At 42.6% G+C, this 16,304-nt stretch overlaps 1 protein-coding gene across 7 annotated transcripts in view; it reads left to right on the forward strand.

The window, feature by feature from the left end:
* Positions 1–13,443, forward strand: part of Kank1 (KN motif and ankyrin repeat domains 1) — a 196,710-nt gene extending 183,267 nt beyond the window's left edge. For 6 of the 7 annotated variants that reach the window (XM_078047572.1, XM_078047573.1, XM_078047574.1 and 3 more), the window contains 9 exons: positions 1,311–1,508; positions 1,852–1,960; positions 3,004–3,246; positions 4,433–4,520; positions 7,131–7,350; positions 9,349–9,491; positions 10,049–10,249; positions 11,998–12,096; positions 12,552–13,443. In XM_078047572.1, the coding sequence (XP_077903698.1) occupies positions 1,311–1,508; positions 1,852–1,960; positions 3,004–3,246; positions 4,433–4,520; positions 7,131–7,350; positions 9,349–9,491; positions 10,049–10,249; positions 11,998–12,096; positions 12,552–12,614 (1,364 nt within the window). In that variant the 3' untranslated portion in view covers positions 12,615–13,443. The remainder of the gene's footprint in view (positions 1–1,310; positions 1,509–1,851; positions 1,961–3,003; positions 3,247–4,432; positions 4,521–7,130; positions 7,351–9,348; positions 9,492–10,048; positions 10,250–11,997; positions 12,097–12,551) is intronic. The other variant, XM_078047578.1, reaches the window with a different exon arrangement.
* The last annotated feature ends 2,861 nt before the right edge of the window (positions 13,444–16,304 follow it).

Consider the following 16,304-nt stretch of genomic DNA (forward strand, 5'->3'; position numbering starts at 1 on the left):
TTATATCTTACGTGGTTACACAGGCATGTACATTTACAAAACTCATCAAACTGTATGCTTAAATTTTGTTTTATATAAACTATTACCACAACAAAACATAGTACACTTATAGTGTATATATTTGTATATGAGTATGCACACACACGTGTGCATATCCTTGTTGCAATGCTGGGGATCAAACCCAGAGCCTTACATATACAGATAAATGTTCTATCACTGAACTGTGTCCCCAGCCTCTAATTTAAAAGCCATGTTTAAATAGAAGAACCTATGGATTTAAGGACTTAAAATCCACACCAATCAATGGAAAGTTGGTCAGTACTAGTTCATGCCCTTAAAACATTTAAGTCCAGAAGGAAATCTAAGACGGTCACAAGAAGCATCTTGTACTTGGTATGAAGGTCCCAGAAAAGGATTGGAAGACGAACTGAGAGAGCTCAGAGAAAGGAGAGCTGTTTTCAGTGAGGGAGATCAGAGAAGGCCCTGAAGAGGGCATGATGGGAGCGGCTGGCCAAGTGGAGGTGGGAAGAAGGGCTTTCCAGGTGGAAGAGAGTAAGCTATGGTAGCCATGAGGAGGTGAGAAACGCCCTCCCTCCAGACAGAGCAGTGGGAATTGAGATACCAGATTATGGGTAGTTTAGAGTTTCTGGCTAGGATCAGTGACTCAGGAGGCTGGGGCAGGAGAATGGCAAGTTTGAGACTAGCCTCAGCAATTTAGCAAAGGCTCTAAGCAACTTAGTGAGAACCCACCTCAAAATAAAAAGAACCAGGGATGTGGCTCAATGGTAAAAGTGTCCCTGGTTTCAATCCCCAGTACCCACCCACCCCCAAAAAAAATTATTGATGTGCATGTCCAGGTGGTGTGGACTACACTTTCTTTTCAAAGGGGTTGCTTCTTAGGTTGCGTCAGGTTTTGTTTTAGCTCGACTAATGACAGCATCACAGCTGGGTTGGGTATTGCTCTGCATCAGTGTGACCTGGGAATAGCTGTGCAAGAGGGGCCAGCAGGATGCTGCTCTAGTCACCCAGAAGCAAGGATTGCAACAGCCAGAGCAGAGAGAAAAGAGGAGGTGCTGTGGATCTCTAGTAACATAGCTCAGCATATCTAGATGTGATAATAAAGGAAAGATTGGGTCAAAGGAGGACTTGGAGATTTGAGTTTAAGTGGCTTAGGTGGTATTCCCATTTACTCGAAAGTAAAACACAGCAGGAAAACACTTTTGAAAAGACCAAGTTGCAAGAACCTTTTTAAACAACAACAACAACAAAAATTAAGTCCCTTTCATCCACTCCCTTCTCTTTCCTGACAGGAAATAATTTGGATTATACCTGTAAGTGTGGAGGCCTTCAGTCAGGAGGGCTATTAAGCACACAGTTATCCTGGCCTGTCCAAGAACTGGGGACCACAGAAGGAAAGCCCAAGAACAGCCAGGATGGCTTCCCTTCCCAGGAAAGTGTACCAGCCCTGGTGAACCTGACAGATGACCAGATAGCCGCAGGCCTGTATGGTGAGTCTTCTCAGGGGCCTTGACATCAGGTCTCTAGGAACATTCCAACTGAATGACACTGTACCTTACAAGTTGACCTGGAAGAAAAGATCATGCAGATGGTTGGAAAGAAGGCCTAGTCTTTAAGATTATCAAAGCAAAAATGAGCCTGATAGAAATGCCCAGTTGTCACTATTTTGTGATGGCTCAAAGTACTAATAGTCCCGTCCCCCCCCCTCCCCGTTTAAAAGACGTTTTTAATGGAACTTTGAGTTATTGTCTTTGCATGCACATACTTTTCCAGTGGAATTGATGTGAATTCAAGTTATGTTATTTTTGATCACCTCAATTCACTTTTTTATAGTATGTACAAATAACGAAAATACGCTGAAGTCCATCATGAAGAAGAAAGATGGGAACAAAGATTCCAATGGTGCAAAAAAGAATCTTCAGTTTGTCGGCATTAACGGAGGGTAAGGAAAGATGGCGGTCCTATAGCTCAGCATCATCTGAATCTGTCTCTTTTGCCTCCTGTTTAAATCCCATTTCAAGGTACCTAGTCTGGGATGCTGCCACATCTTGGTGATGGAAGATTCCCTTCTCAGAAAGGTGCATTTGGGCTTCTCTTCTCCCCTCCTCTTGCTTTCTTTAAGGATATATCACTCTCTTAAGGACACCTGATGAAGCTGAGCAATTGACATCTCATCTTTTATCTGGAAAATAAAAAAAGGGTCTTCAACCAAAAGCAGCAGGCACCAAGGTGGTTGCACTGTGTTGGACAGCTGGTACTTACCTGTGCTAGAACTCAGAAAGGAGCAGAAAGAGGTCGAGCGCATCACTCCCTGGGCCAGTGACTGTCATTCACTCCTTCAGCATAGGTTGCATAGCAACCCATGTTCATGAACAAAACCATGGGGCCTTTCACCTGAAGAGCAACCTAGTCATGCCATCAGTTCTTTGCTTTCTGAATAGAACGTTTATTAGTTGTTCTTTCTCTTCTAGTTGGCTCAGATAAATAGTTAAGGTTCTTCATCTTCCTACAATTGAGCCTAAACAATTGGCTGATAGACCAACAAGAAAGCAATGGTGCAGAGTTAATATTTATAGGAAAGTGAATCACCAGGGTTGACATGATGGTACCTGTTTTCCAAATCTTCTAAGTTATATTTGGCACAATATGTCCCAGGAGATTTTGGAGGACATGTATCAGAAGACTATTGGTTACTTATGTGATCTTTTGACACTGGGAGATTGAATGGGGCAAAATAGGATGAATGGAGAAGATAAATAATGTGCAACTGCAGATCTCAATTTGTACTAAGCTAGAAGTCCCATGTTGTTCTTTTAACAAGGAGTGTAAAAAGTTGGCCCTTTTAAGTCAGAACCCATTCAAAACCCACCTGGCCACTGATGAAATTTCTGCAGCCAATCAGCAGGTTTGCCCTCATAGAAATTTCTGTCACTGGGTCTTTATTGGGCACACCTTGCATCTCCTGAAATCCCAATTGCCACCTAGGTATGAAACAACTTCAAGTGATGATTCCAGCTCAGATGAAAGCTCTTCTTCCGAGTCAGATGATGAGTGTGATGTCATTGAGTATCCTCCTGAAGAAGAGGAGGAGGAAGAGGAGGAAGACGACACTCGGGGAATGGCAGAAGGGCACCATGCTGTTAATATTGAAGGTTTCAAGTCTACCAGGGTGGACGATGAAATGCAGGTTCAAGAATGTGAACCTGAGAAGGTGGAAATCAGAGAGAGGTGTGGTACATTCCCCTCCCCTCCCCTCTCCCATGTTAGTGTATTTCGTCAATAGAATTAGCTAATTCAGATTTTTGAGATTATATATATTTGTTTGATCTATTTCTTAGCATCTTGAACAGATGTACATACTTCTAATAAAATAAGTACTACATATGGTAACTCCTAGATCCCTTAGGATAGCAAAGAGAATGGTTTGGTAGCTCATCTCCTTTGAATTCAGAACTCTTTGCTGTCTAATTTTACACATGGAACCACTAGCCACTACAGCTTCCATTATTTGAATACCTCACATTTAAAGACAGCTTTGAAATTTTTGCTGACTAGCACACTTTTAAATTTTTTCTTTAGTCATTTATCTTGATGCAAGTATCATTACTGTTATTACCATTGTGTGATGAGGATCATATCATGTACTTGGCCTCAACCAAATATCCCATTTACTGTAAAGATAATAAGTATCTGTTACACTGCTCTTTGAGTGATCAGGAACATAACAATGGATTTGGTGATATCAATAAATAGCAGATGAAATAATAGATCAGAAACTCTGGTTGGCCCAAAAATGTACATAAAAATTCAGTTTTAAAGACAATTAGTAATTATGGATTTGATGCTCATAAAACAGGACAGAATAGAGAAGATAGGTACCTCAATATGGTTTTTCCTTCTGTGAAATATAAACATTTTAGAAAACTTTAATTTGAAAATGATAGCTAACTGCATTAACACAAGGTAAGTGCTTTTCAAATGGCTTGAAATAAATGTCATCTGTTTTTTTTTTAAAATACAACTCTGTTGAGATATAAACTGTTTACCATATGTCATCTGATGTGTAAATTTTTGTATGGGTTGAACAAACAATTCTGAGTTACCAGATGTGGTAATTTAAGCTTCTTCAAGCCTTTAAGGATTAAAAATATCTCCAAATGTTACTCCATAATGTCAAGAAGACCCAACTAGTCTACCTAGAAGCTGCTTTCACAAGGAGACCTTGAACTCTGGCTAGAGATGTTGGCTTATATGATAATATCAATCTTAGATGCCTAGAGGTACCTCCAACCATCACAACCTGCTCAGGATGGCTTAGGGCCACTCGTCTGTGAAAGGGTTAGTAGGTTCAAGATAAAAATTGACTTTCCCTTTCTAGTCATTCCTGAGCTATCTTTATTTCCCCCCCTTTTAGGTATGAATTGAGTGAAAAGATGTTGTCTGCATGCAACTTACTGAAAAATAACATAAATGATCCCAAAGCTTTGACCAGCAAAGATATGGTGAGTCTGACCCACAGGCACTGTCTTCAGTCTGTACAGAGTGCCCAAGTGGCACCGCTGCCAGGGTTATCAGCAGCCTGCCCTAGAGCTGCTGTTGCATGCAGGCTTCTCCTTGAACTATTTCTAGCAGGAGTGAGCATTGTGCTGTCCAGCTCCCAGGAGCACACTATTTCCTGAGTCCCAACTTTGGATGTCCTCTACCCACCCTGTACTTTCTTGGGGTGGAGGCATCTGTGAAGCAGACTTGCAGATAGAAGGGAGAGCTAATTGCAGGCAATCATCTTTGTTTCCTTTGTTCACAGAACCTTCTGATTGAAGGAACAGCATCCCAGAATTATTTTTAAGTTGGTTTATTTTTTTAAAGGAAACCTATGCTATCTGGGCTGAGGTTAGCATTCCTTTCAGTTATGAAACTACATATTGTGTTCTGACTTGGAATGTAGGCAACCACTTTTTTAAAACAAAAAATAATGTGCACTTATCATTTCAGTTTGAAAGATTCAGAAGCAAAAAGGTTGTGGTTGCCTTAGTGATCGTGAACAGATACAACATAGGACACACAAATATTTCTTTGATGATTAGTATGATACTATTGCCAAGCACGTCACCATTTCATGCACCAAGGGTTTTGGCTGTGTAGCATCCTTCCTAGGCTAGAACCACACTCCAGTTTATAGCTCCATCTTTAGTGCATTGAGAAAAGGTGGTTTCTGGTGTTCAGATAATAATGTACATCTGAAACATTACTGATGTTTAATGCTAAATAACTGAAAGCAGCAGCAGCAGGTGGAAAAGCTGATTTATAAGGCTCTCAGTTATGAAGTCAGAATGGTAGAAGGGACCTAAGGAATTATCTAATCCTAGATAGTTTTCCTCTTACATGACAAACATAATTGGAATCCTGTAGCTCCATCGCACTGTTAAAAATCTGCAGTGGCTGGCAGAAGTACCTGTTGCACCTGCCCATGAGGTGCTCTAGTCTAGTTCAGCACCCCCTTCACTGAGGGCCTGAAGATTGACTTACCTGGAACAGCAGCTACTTGATTATGTTAGTAGTGCTGGGAATAGATCAGATGTATATTGACTTTGGGTTTGTGTTTTGCTTATTCTAATTAAATCATATGACCTTATGTGGCACTTTTTTGTTTAACTTCAGGTGTCATTTATTTATATTGCCATATAAACTTAAATTTATCAGAGCCAGCTAAGCCTTTATTTCTGGTTAGTGGGCTGAGAAAGGAACGTGGCTGTGACATTCAAAAGGAAATGCATAAATTTCCTGGTCAAAGGGTTACATAGAATTTCACACTGAAACTCATTAGTACGAGACCATGCCTCAGTCAGACAGTAAAGCCATGAACAGTCACTACAGTGTCAAATATCCCATCAGGTTTAGCCTGACTTTAAAATAGATGCTTTAGGACCCCAAATTTTATAGCCGTAAGTTTTTTCTTTTACTGTTGTTAGGGTATGAGGTTATATGCTGTCTGAAATACCTCACATTTCTGCATCTCCCAAATTGCTGAGCGTGGTGTCATAGACTGTGATCCATATATTTTGTTGAACTTTCTTTCACTGTAAAAATGTTACTTTTGGATTGTGTGAAGTTGTGGACATATGAGTGATCACAATCCTGTCAGGACACCAATTTTAGCAGTAATAAATTTAGGACAGCCAGCAGACATAATAGCCCTTCTTTCTGTGTGATGAGTCCAAAGAAATTTGAATGTTATAGATTTGTAGAAAAGGAAAATTTTTTTTACTCCCCAGACCATTTTTTGTTGAACCCAGGAGTGCTCTACCTCTGAGCTTCATCTATTCATTTTTTGATGTAGGTTCTTGCTAAGTTACCCAGGCTAACCTCGAATTTAGCGGCTCTTACCCAATTCATGCCCAAGTTGAACGTGAAGCCAGCCCCGCAGTTGTATGTCATGGTCTAAGGTCTTCCCATGCAGTTGACTTAAAGAAAAATGCAATTTCTTCCAGATTTATTTTTGTTCTTATAACAAAATGGCTGAACATTTGCATTTGGGATTAGAGTCAAAATTGATGGGCTTCTAGCCTAGAGTTATGGAGGAGCTGTGAGAGTTGCAGTTGGTCTGGCTTGGAAGGAAGCAGTGTAATTATAAGTGGGCTAATTAATGTCTTCCTGATTTCTTTGAAAATCATTTGCAAGGCCACTATAATTCCAAACTATTAGCTCATAAGTAAGGCCAGGCTTAACCATTTTATCTTCATCACAAACACGGTAAAGAGAAGATATCCCCAGTTTCCAGGCAAGGAAACAGATGCAGAATAAGTAACTTCCCCAGGATAATTTTGGAGATTTGCTCCTCATGAAGGAACCCAGGGGAGAGAGGGTGTTGCTCCAGCCCCATCGCTCTTAACAATGCTGTACAACCTCTTATGGAAATTAGAATGTAATACTGTGAACAGCTTAAAATCTGGAGGAATGTTCCAGCCTGGTGTTCAAGGCTGTTCTTGGACTCTGTTTTGGGAGCTGATTCTAATTGCATGCACTTTGACTATAAAAGGCTGGTAACTTGGGCTCTCAGCTACATCTCAGAAAAGCCTAAAAATAGAACTAATGGCAGCATGGTCTGTTGGCAGAGGTTCTGTCTGAACACCCTCCAGCACGAGTGGTTCCGTGTGTCCAGTCAGAAGTCAGCCGTACCAGCCATGGTAGGGGACTACATAGCTGCATTTGAGGCCATCTCCCCAGACGTGCTCCGCTACATCATCAACATGGCTGATGGCAATGGCAACACAGCCCTCCACTACAGCGTGTCCCACTCCAACTTTGAAATCGTCAAGCTGCTATTGGACGCAGGTACCGTGGCCACCCCTCGTCTTGTTTGTCACGGCACTCAGGGTTGTGACTCAAAAGAGCAGGTTGGTTTACTCGTGGATTCTTTGATCATCCCAAGATCCTTTGTTTTTCCACATGTTGGGGCAAGAGTAATGCTGTCAGGCAGGGGAGGCTGAAGTTTAAACAAAATTGGACAACACAGCTTCCAGCTCTGTTCTGGCTGCAGCTCGGCTACATTCAGGTGAGGTGCAGCCCTGGTGCCTGCACTGAATCACGCAGGCTTGGCTGGTTTGTTCTCAAGAGGCAGGCTGCTGCTCAGGAGCCCAGTCAGAGCTCTTGTGCCTGTGGCCCACTTGGCTTGTCCTCGTACACCAACCACTGACCAATGGCCTTGCAAAGAGAGTGGGTATTCAAGATGAGCAAAGCCACAGTCCAATCACTGTCTTACCCAAATGTACCATTGAGGAATCAACATAAATCAAAGGAAGTGATATTCTTCTATCTGAACCATATTAATGAGGATAGTGGAAAATTATTTGCCATTCTAGAATACAGCCCACAAATGCATTCAATATGAAGTAAGAGCAGTACTTGAGATTGACTTAAGTGGTGTATCTCAGTGGTACATAACTGATTTCAGTTTAATTAATGGACATAATGTCAATACCTGATTTAGAAGATATAATGCAACTGTCCAATTTTTGGACAAGAAAATATCTTGTCCAATGGCCTGATATTTTCTTCTGTTTGGGGAATGTTAAATTAATGCAGAAGAGAAATCCAAGCAGATTTTATCTTTTTAGCCTTTCTCAGTTGAATTATTCCCTATTTTAGTTCCCATATTAGGGTAGAACTGCTTCCAGCTGACAGGGAGGAATTTCAGGCCTTGTCTCTTTAGACTTTCCAGACTATAAACAGAGCTAGTGATAATGTCAGCTCCTATTAAAATAGTAGTGGACAATATCCAGGGAAGCTGAAAAGGATTTACTTCAGGATTGCTCCAGAAAGGTACAATTTTATATATCTTTGAAATGGTAGAAAGTATGTTGGAAAATGAAATGATTTTAAATGTTTTGGTTGAATCACTTTTAATTTTTGTTACTCACCATTATGGGCTGAGATTCTGGCTCCATCAAGTGTGACTGTGGAATGCTCAAGATCCTGGGGACCCTTGAGAGCACACATGCTCCTAGCTCCTCCACCACACAGCCTTTTCTTTTTCCACATAAGATGCACTTTTGTAAATGCCATTATGTCCTTGTGTGCACTTGATTGGGACCTCGAGGCAAGTTTTCTTGGTACCATCTCTTCTTGCCCCTTTTTGATACACCCATACTAGACACTTGGTCACACACAAAAGCTGCTTTCCAGCAATCACCGTCATCTTGTCGTTTGATTAGAACATGCTAAAGGAACTTTTAAATGCCTGAAGGATAATTTAGAAGAGTTTCTAGCTCATCAGGTCTTAGTGCCTGGCAGTTTCTTAGAGGACTTCTACATTTTTATTGCTCAAACCACAAGTACCAGAGTTTGGTAATTGAAGTTCTGTGTTTAGGCACCTGTAAGAGCAGTAGTAAATTGAGGGCTGCAGAGCTGAGTAGTGCTGGATAATTGGGCAACACCATATTCAGAGCTCTGTGCTCAACCTTTGCAAACCCTCAGCTTTCTGTATCCTTCTCTCAAGTTCCTAAATGTCTAGATCCCACATGAGTGCTTCTTCTCCAGAGCAACCGTTCCTTAGAAATACCTCAGACAGACCTGTAGGCTGCTGTAGTTCAATCATCAGTAGCAAGCAAGGTGTTCCATAGATGCTCACTGTCATTTCTGTTGCTGCAGGCCTTGTGAGAGGGTAAACATTTTTTGTTTGGCATAAAAACATCCTAAGTTTCCTTGTGAGTCACTTAGTCTTTGAGCACTTGGTGCCCTTCCACTGAGTTCTTTTACATACCATTCCTTCAATTCACAAGAACATCTGCTGTTAGGAGATGGCTCCCCGCTAAAGAGACTCATTTCTTACAGACGTGTGTAATGTGGATCACCAGAACAAGGCAGGGTACACTCCCATCATGCTGGCAGCCCTTGCAGCTGTGGAGGCCGAAAAAGACATGCAGGTTGTAGAAGAACTCTTTGGCTGCGGGGACGTGAATGCCAAGGCCAGTCAGGTCAGTGCACTTACTTGTTAATGGTTGCTTGAACTGGCCTCAGCAGATCTGCTATGGCCCACTTCCAGCTCTGTGTCCTTGCTTACCAAACACACCAGTTCACATGGACTTCAGTTTCACACTGGACACCTCTCCCTCCTTTGCCTGGCCTTCCCTGTCTGCAGAGTTTGAAACTTGCACAGAAACTGTGCAAGCCTGGCTTCTTAAATGACTAGGAGTCCTTATCATACACCCAATACCTACTCCTTCCTGTCTTCATGCCACGTTAGAGTCCCAAGTCCAGATGTATTCATGGCTTGACTTTTAAACATCATCTGAACTTTCCAGCTATGCTGAGACAGAGCTAGTGAAAAGTTGACTCCTTACTTTAACCTACCTTATCTCCTAGCTTGCAAGAAACTAGTAGGTCCATGCCTGCCACCTTGCCCTAAGTAATTACATACACAATGCTTTGTCTTCACTGCTGTTCTGTCTCCCCTCCCCCACCACCACCACCAGTCACTTCCCTAGCAGCTCATTCTGCACTTCTGAAGTCCAATTGTCATTTCTCCCCTCAGGCAGGGCAGACAGCCCTTATGCTGGCAGTCAGTCACGGCCGGATAGACATGGTAAAGGGCCTGCTGGCCTGTGGAGCTGACGTCAACATTCAGGATGATGAGGGCTCCACAGCCCTGATGTGTGCCAGCGAGCATGGACACGTGGAGATCGTCAAGCTGCTGCTAGCCCAGCCTGGGTGCAATGGCCACCTACAGGACAATGTAAGCTGCTTCCACTGGGCCAGTGGCACACACATCCTCTGCTGTTCTCAGGGATCAGTGTTGACATCCAGGTCCCCCACGTTGTAGCTCAGCTTGGCAGCTGTGTGCAGACTAATGCTCCCATTAACTAAAGGCAAGGGCAGAAAGACAAAGAGGCTTCACCCCAAAATTTATAAAAGGTGATTTGTGGGCATGTGTGAGGACCCATATGCTAAAGGAAAATAAATTCAGTGTAGGCAACTTCTGAGAAGTTTTATCTAGAAAAGGGGATTCTTAGTAGAAGCTGGGTCATTTGTGACTAAAACCAGTTCCTTTTCCCTTGGGCAAACACTTTCCTTACCCAAATGAAATACAAACAGGTAATATACTGTGGCCCATTAAAATGAGTAACTTAGGACATCTCATAAGGTATGGCTGCTTTGCACATTTCCCAAGTTGTTTCCATGCACAGATAACCCTGTAAGGCCAGGGGATGCTTCTGGGGTATGTTATCCAGGTCCAAGGGGAGGAGCACTGATAGAAGGCACTTAACTAGCCTGTGGGCAGTAAAACAAGCCAAGGGTCACAGAGGTTTGAACCAGAGCTTCCTTTAACTCAAAACACCAAAAAGTTAAGAGAAAACATCCCCCTTTGCAATAAATTTCAAATAGCACTGGGCTCAAGCCAGTACCATTTTGCTTAGCTGAAAGAGCAAACTGGCAGAGGCTTTTTACTGCTCTGTGGCCTGATGAGCTTCTGCCTTCAGCTACCTCCACCAGAGAACACTTGAGATACCAGGTGCCCTCAGTCCCCCCTAGAGGAATTAGTTGCCAACTTACCATTCGTCGAGACTCTGTTACATGTGTTTTGTTTATTGGCTTTTAACTTTCTGCAAAGAGCAGCTTTTAGATTAGTAATAACATGCCATAGAGCCACAGGGAATTCCAGAAATTCTGACCACCCCAACCAGTTACCCACTTCCTTATCTATAACTGAGTAGAACATCCAGCTGGCCTCCAGAAGAAAAGCAGGTCCCAACAGTCACAGTGTGGGAGGGAACAACCCCAAGATTCTCAACCACGTAAAATTGTTTCCTGCTGCTCATGAGACCCAAGTCCTTTTAATTTAAGACTAGACAGAACAGCTGGGGTTGCTCTCTGCCTTGCTGCTCCATCGAAATCTCTGTAATCTAATATAAATCAAGGTGTTAACTGAAAATTTTTTTTTTTTTGCCATATGTACATGTTTCCCTGGTACTTCCAGAAGATTCACAAGTCCCCGGGTTTGAATGCTTGCTTACACATGGATGTGACATGCAGCATTCCGTAGAGGTGGTCAGGATTTTAGACCAATATCTTCCTCCCCAAGAGGAAAGTTTAGAAAATGTCCAGGTACCTCATGGTACTTGGATGGTCATTTGTAATTTTCAGCAAAGAAACTTCAACCATGGGTAGACCCCCATTCTGTCCTACTGCCCTCTTCTGGTGGGCCGAATGATTAAATAGGAGTTGTTCATGGGCAGCCTGCAGTTTTTAAGGATCCCTGGTAGACAGGCCTCTGTGCTGAACACTGATACAAGCCAGGGGAATGAGTCTCCTCATTCACATCCTAGGGCCTCAACACTTAGAGATCCAACTGACGTTTCTAAAGAACTGAACAATGGCTAGGTATGGAGACCTCATCCATTACTGGGGATTGTGATGGTAAGTTTGGGCTGTGTGAAGGTTTGAGAAACCCAACCTGGTTCCTTGTTTACCTTTCATCCTCAGGATGGCAGCACTGCACTCTCTATAGCCCTGGATGCGGGACACAAGGACATCGCTGTTCTTCTGTACGCCCATGTCAACTTTGCAAAAGCCCAGTCTCCGGTTAGTGTGTGCATTTGGAAATAGGCTAACATCCACAGACTAGCAGGCCCCTTCCTCCAGGAGTTAACAAGGAACATGGGTTTTATGCTTAAAAAATTCATTTCTATCCCATCCCCAAGACCTGAGGTGTAGTGGAGGCCACTCCTTGGGAAACACCTGGGTCTCATGTGGAAGATTCTATGCCTAATTATCCAAGTGGTTTAACCCAGGGATACATGTCACCTTCCTGAAGCTATCAGTGGGCAGCTTGAAGTCCCAGCCCAGCTGGACATACTGAGCCTCACTGACCTTGGAAGAAGGCCTACTCCTGGTGAACATCTATCTCACATCTGCAGCCAGCACTCTTAGCTCATGGGTGGTTTTCAGCTATGATGGTCCAAGTTCCAGTGGCACAGGGGACAGTGTCTGAGGTCATCTATTAACCTCCAATATTTTTTCCCTTTCCTGTTCTCTAGGGCACCCCAAGACTTGGAAGGAAGACTTCTCCTGGTCCTACCCACCGAGGCTCATTTGATTGATTATTTGGAAATAGCCTTCCATTTACATGCTACCATGAAGCTGCTAATTGTTCCTGTTGGGGTGACAGATACTGAATGTATATGTTCTGTGCCTGAGCTCACCAGCAAACAGAAGCATATGGCACAGGTTAAAGGCTGACACTTAGGGGAAGCAGAGCCATGGGGGATTGCCAGCTTGGCCACTTCCCCTGCATGGGGTGTGCTTGAACCCCATCTCAGTGGCTGTTGAGTCTCTGCTCCGTTATGTACAGTTCTAGGATATGGTAACCTGATCTGAAAGGGCACCTTCTTCCTACAATTCAAAGAAGTGTAATTCTCATTGTTATATATTTGTGGAAAATGCTTCCAAAATTCCATTCCAGCGTGGTTTTGTTAAGGAAGTTAAGGTGACTTTGATCATCAGCAACTTGGGCTGGTAGCTTCTGGTTTAAAAATAGAAGATGGAATCTCAAACCATATAAAACTCATGAAGCATTTTTGGTGGGTTTTATCTAGGTAGATGTATTATAACTTTTATATAAAAAGATATATGACTATAAAATTGACACAGTATTTTCAACTTTTATATTCCATAGTAATTAAAAAGAATTACATATAACACTACCACATTTTTAACAATTGCACAACCCTGTCTATACCTAATGATAAAGGTTGAATTGTTAGAGGAATTGGCTCTGTATTTGCCTCTAGAGAAACAGTGTAGTTCTCCATTTATTTATGGATTCCTTTATATCATGTCACATTTACTTTAAAGTCCTGTATGTATTTAAATGTTTGAAGTGCCTTAGACTCTTGCCATATTTTCAAAATAAAATTTCATTAAGCCCTTGTCCTTGCTTCATCTGACAGCTGTCTGCCCAGAATCTGTTGACTTACAGCCGTGGCAGCAAACTGATAGATGGATCGAGAGGAGAGCAGTGCACTGTCCGCTAGGCTTGGGCTCCTAGTGGGTGGGTCCTCAGAGTGCGAATGACTCCATCCCTGAGTTGCGTGTCATGAGGCTGATATATTAGACAAACATCTCATCAGTCGGGGAACCTCTGACTCTTCTCAGGTACAATTATCCTTAACTCGATTGTGATAGTGACAAAAAAGGAGACATGAAATCAGACCTTTTTTCAATGTTTTGCATCTTGTAGAGAAGAACCTGCAGAGATGTAAAGCTGAGGTGGCAATTCAGGCCGAGCCAGGGTAATTAACTTCTCCCAATACCGAGCCCTTCTTTTCTGCCCATGGTAGATCTGCTAGCTGTAGGATTTAGGCTAAGTATTGGATCAGGTAGTTTTTCAAACCCAAGTTCCTGGGGATCCCAAATGGCACATTAAATTAAAGCTTGAGAAGAGGAGCCATGTTTTGTTTGCCCCTTAATGGCCTGACATGCGTTTTGAGCAAAGAGGACTATACCTCAGGTGGTTTGTGATCCTGGGGATTTTCTTTGTTCCATCTGAGAAAGAAAGGTATTAATATTTTAAATGCTGAGGAGATAAAACCCTCGCCTGTGTGTGCCGTCTTTTAGATTTCTGGTGCTCAATTTTAAAAAAGAAAAATGAGTGCTTGTTTTATCTTTGAGTGAGGTCTTGTACAATGTATATCTAACCTCTCAGTAACACAGGCTGGGGCTGACCTTGTCTGCTCTCACAACATGGGCACTTCAAATGCTCTTTATCTTGAGATCCTGGCACTCTACCTACACAAGCCTGATTATCCCCAGTGGTACAGCTGTGAGTTGCTGAGACACAGTTCCATAAAGGGACTTGTAACAGGGGGCTTGGGGGCAAGGTCTCCAGCCGAGTTAGGCAAGAAAAGTGGGAGGAGTCCTGCCCTGTGCCAAAGAGGTTACAGAGAGCCAATTTCCCAGAAACCCTGGCTCTGGAAACTGAGCAGCTGAAGGCTGGAAGCCACCCTGAGACAACAGGAGTGGAGCAATGGGGACCTTGAGACTTTGATGCTAAAGTGATAAATGGCAACTTATTCTGTTACTGTTATGAAATGACTACTGGACCTCTCACCATGGGAAGATAATTTGCTACTGGAGACATTTACCAGGAACATGCTATCTAGCACAAGTCTCCCAACACATGAGTATTGAGCCCACTTCTGTAATTTGTCAGTACTCGAGAACAGTTTTACCCCTGACTTTTTCATACTGCAAGTATGTGACAATCCTTGTATAAAGAAAAACTTATTTTTCCCCTCAAAGGAAATAATGAGCAACTAACCTTCCTTTAAATCCTGGTGGATACTTTTTCAGGTTCCCTGATGCAAATAGAAACACCTTTGTTTTTTTTTGTTTGTTTGTTTGTTTTTTTAATTTTTTTTTTATTTTTATTGGTTGTTCACAACATTACAAAGCTCTTGACATATCATATTTCATACATTAGATTGAAGTGGGTTATGAACTCCCAATTTTACCCCATACACCTTTGTTTTTATGATGCTTTTACTTAAGCTTTGCCTTCACAGCTTACATGAGAGCTTCCTGAGGAGTGGTAGAAAATGCACATTTCAGCTGCACCCTGGGAATTCTGACCCTGTAACCTGGGAATCTGTATCAGCACGTATCCAGGCATTACGTCCTCACTGAGGATTTTTAACCCCAAATTATGAGACATCTACATAAGTTCTTTTCCAAACAAGTCAGGCAGGCTAGACTGGGGTGGGGTGGAGGGAGCTCTGTCCAGACCAGAAACACTAGATGTTGTCTTTGATGTTTCAGAGCCTGTCTTGCTGCTGTTGATGGAGATACCACAGTCTGTGTCATTTGTCCACTCTGAGTGGCACTTCTGCATCTAAAAGGTCTGGAAACATGACTGCCCTGGTACCATTTTCTGTGCCAACAGGAACGTGAGGCTTAGTCAGTACTAACGTGACAGCAGCTGAGCAGACAGGCAGCTCTTCAAGTATTTTCCAACTTGATCTTTTGCTTCCCCATGGAGCTGGGCCATTACTGCTCAGGAAGAAGGCCATGAACCCTTGCTTTGGCTTTGAGATGACAATTTTCCATTTTCTTTTTTACTAAAATTTTTAAGCCCTGAGCCTTAGCCAGAAACTATTTCATTCTACTCTCTGCCTAAGGAAATTACTAATCACATGTTTACTCTGCTCTTATTCAGTATGGCTATAATTTAAAGGCCAACTGATTATTAAATATATATATATTTAAAGTGCATCTTGTTGAACATTCTTACCACAAAAGGATGTGGCTGGACTCAGCCACAGGGTCCCAGAGCTGCTCAGGCTCAGCTCCCTCCCACTATGGTCACTATTTCCTCTGGGCAGAATTGAAAAGTCCCAGTCCACTCTGAGTATGAAGATAGAGTCAGAACTTGTAATGGCCTCCCCGAGATACCTACCCTAAATTCAGACAAGGATTCTGCAGAGAAGCTGAAAGGCAAAAGGCCATTTTTAAATGGGTACATCCTTGTAAGGAATGTCAGGTGCAGTGGGTATCTGCAGAGGAGTCAGCCTTTAGGAAACCAGCTGCCTCTCCGCTAATACTTTTGATGATCAATTAGGCAAGAGAATGGAAATACAGCCCTAAATTTCATATAATGGAAGCTGCTTTAAAAATACTCCTATTCCTCCTCTACTTAAGCCATAACAAGTTTTACACTTGGTTCCCATTCCCCAGCCCACGAGGAACCAGTTTACCCCGTCTTAAAAGGCTGGACTCAGCCACAGGGTGGTTAT

Source organism: Ictidomys tridecemlineatus, chromosome 4 (genome assembly GCF_052094955.1).
Source record: "Ictidomys tridecemlineatus isolate mIctTri1 chromosome 4, mIctTri1.hap1, whole genome shotgun sequence".
Lineage (NCBI taxonomy): Eukaryota > Metazoa > Chordata > Mammalia > Rodentia > Sciuridae > Ictidomys > Ictidomys tridecemlineatus.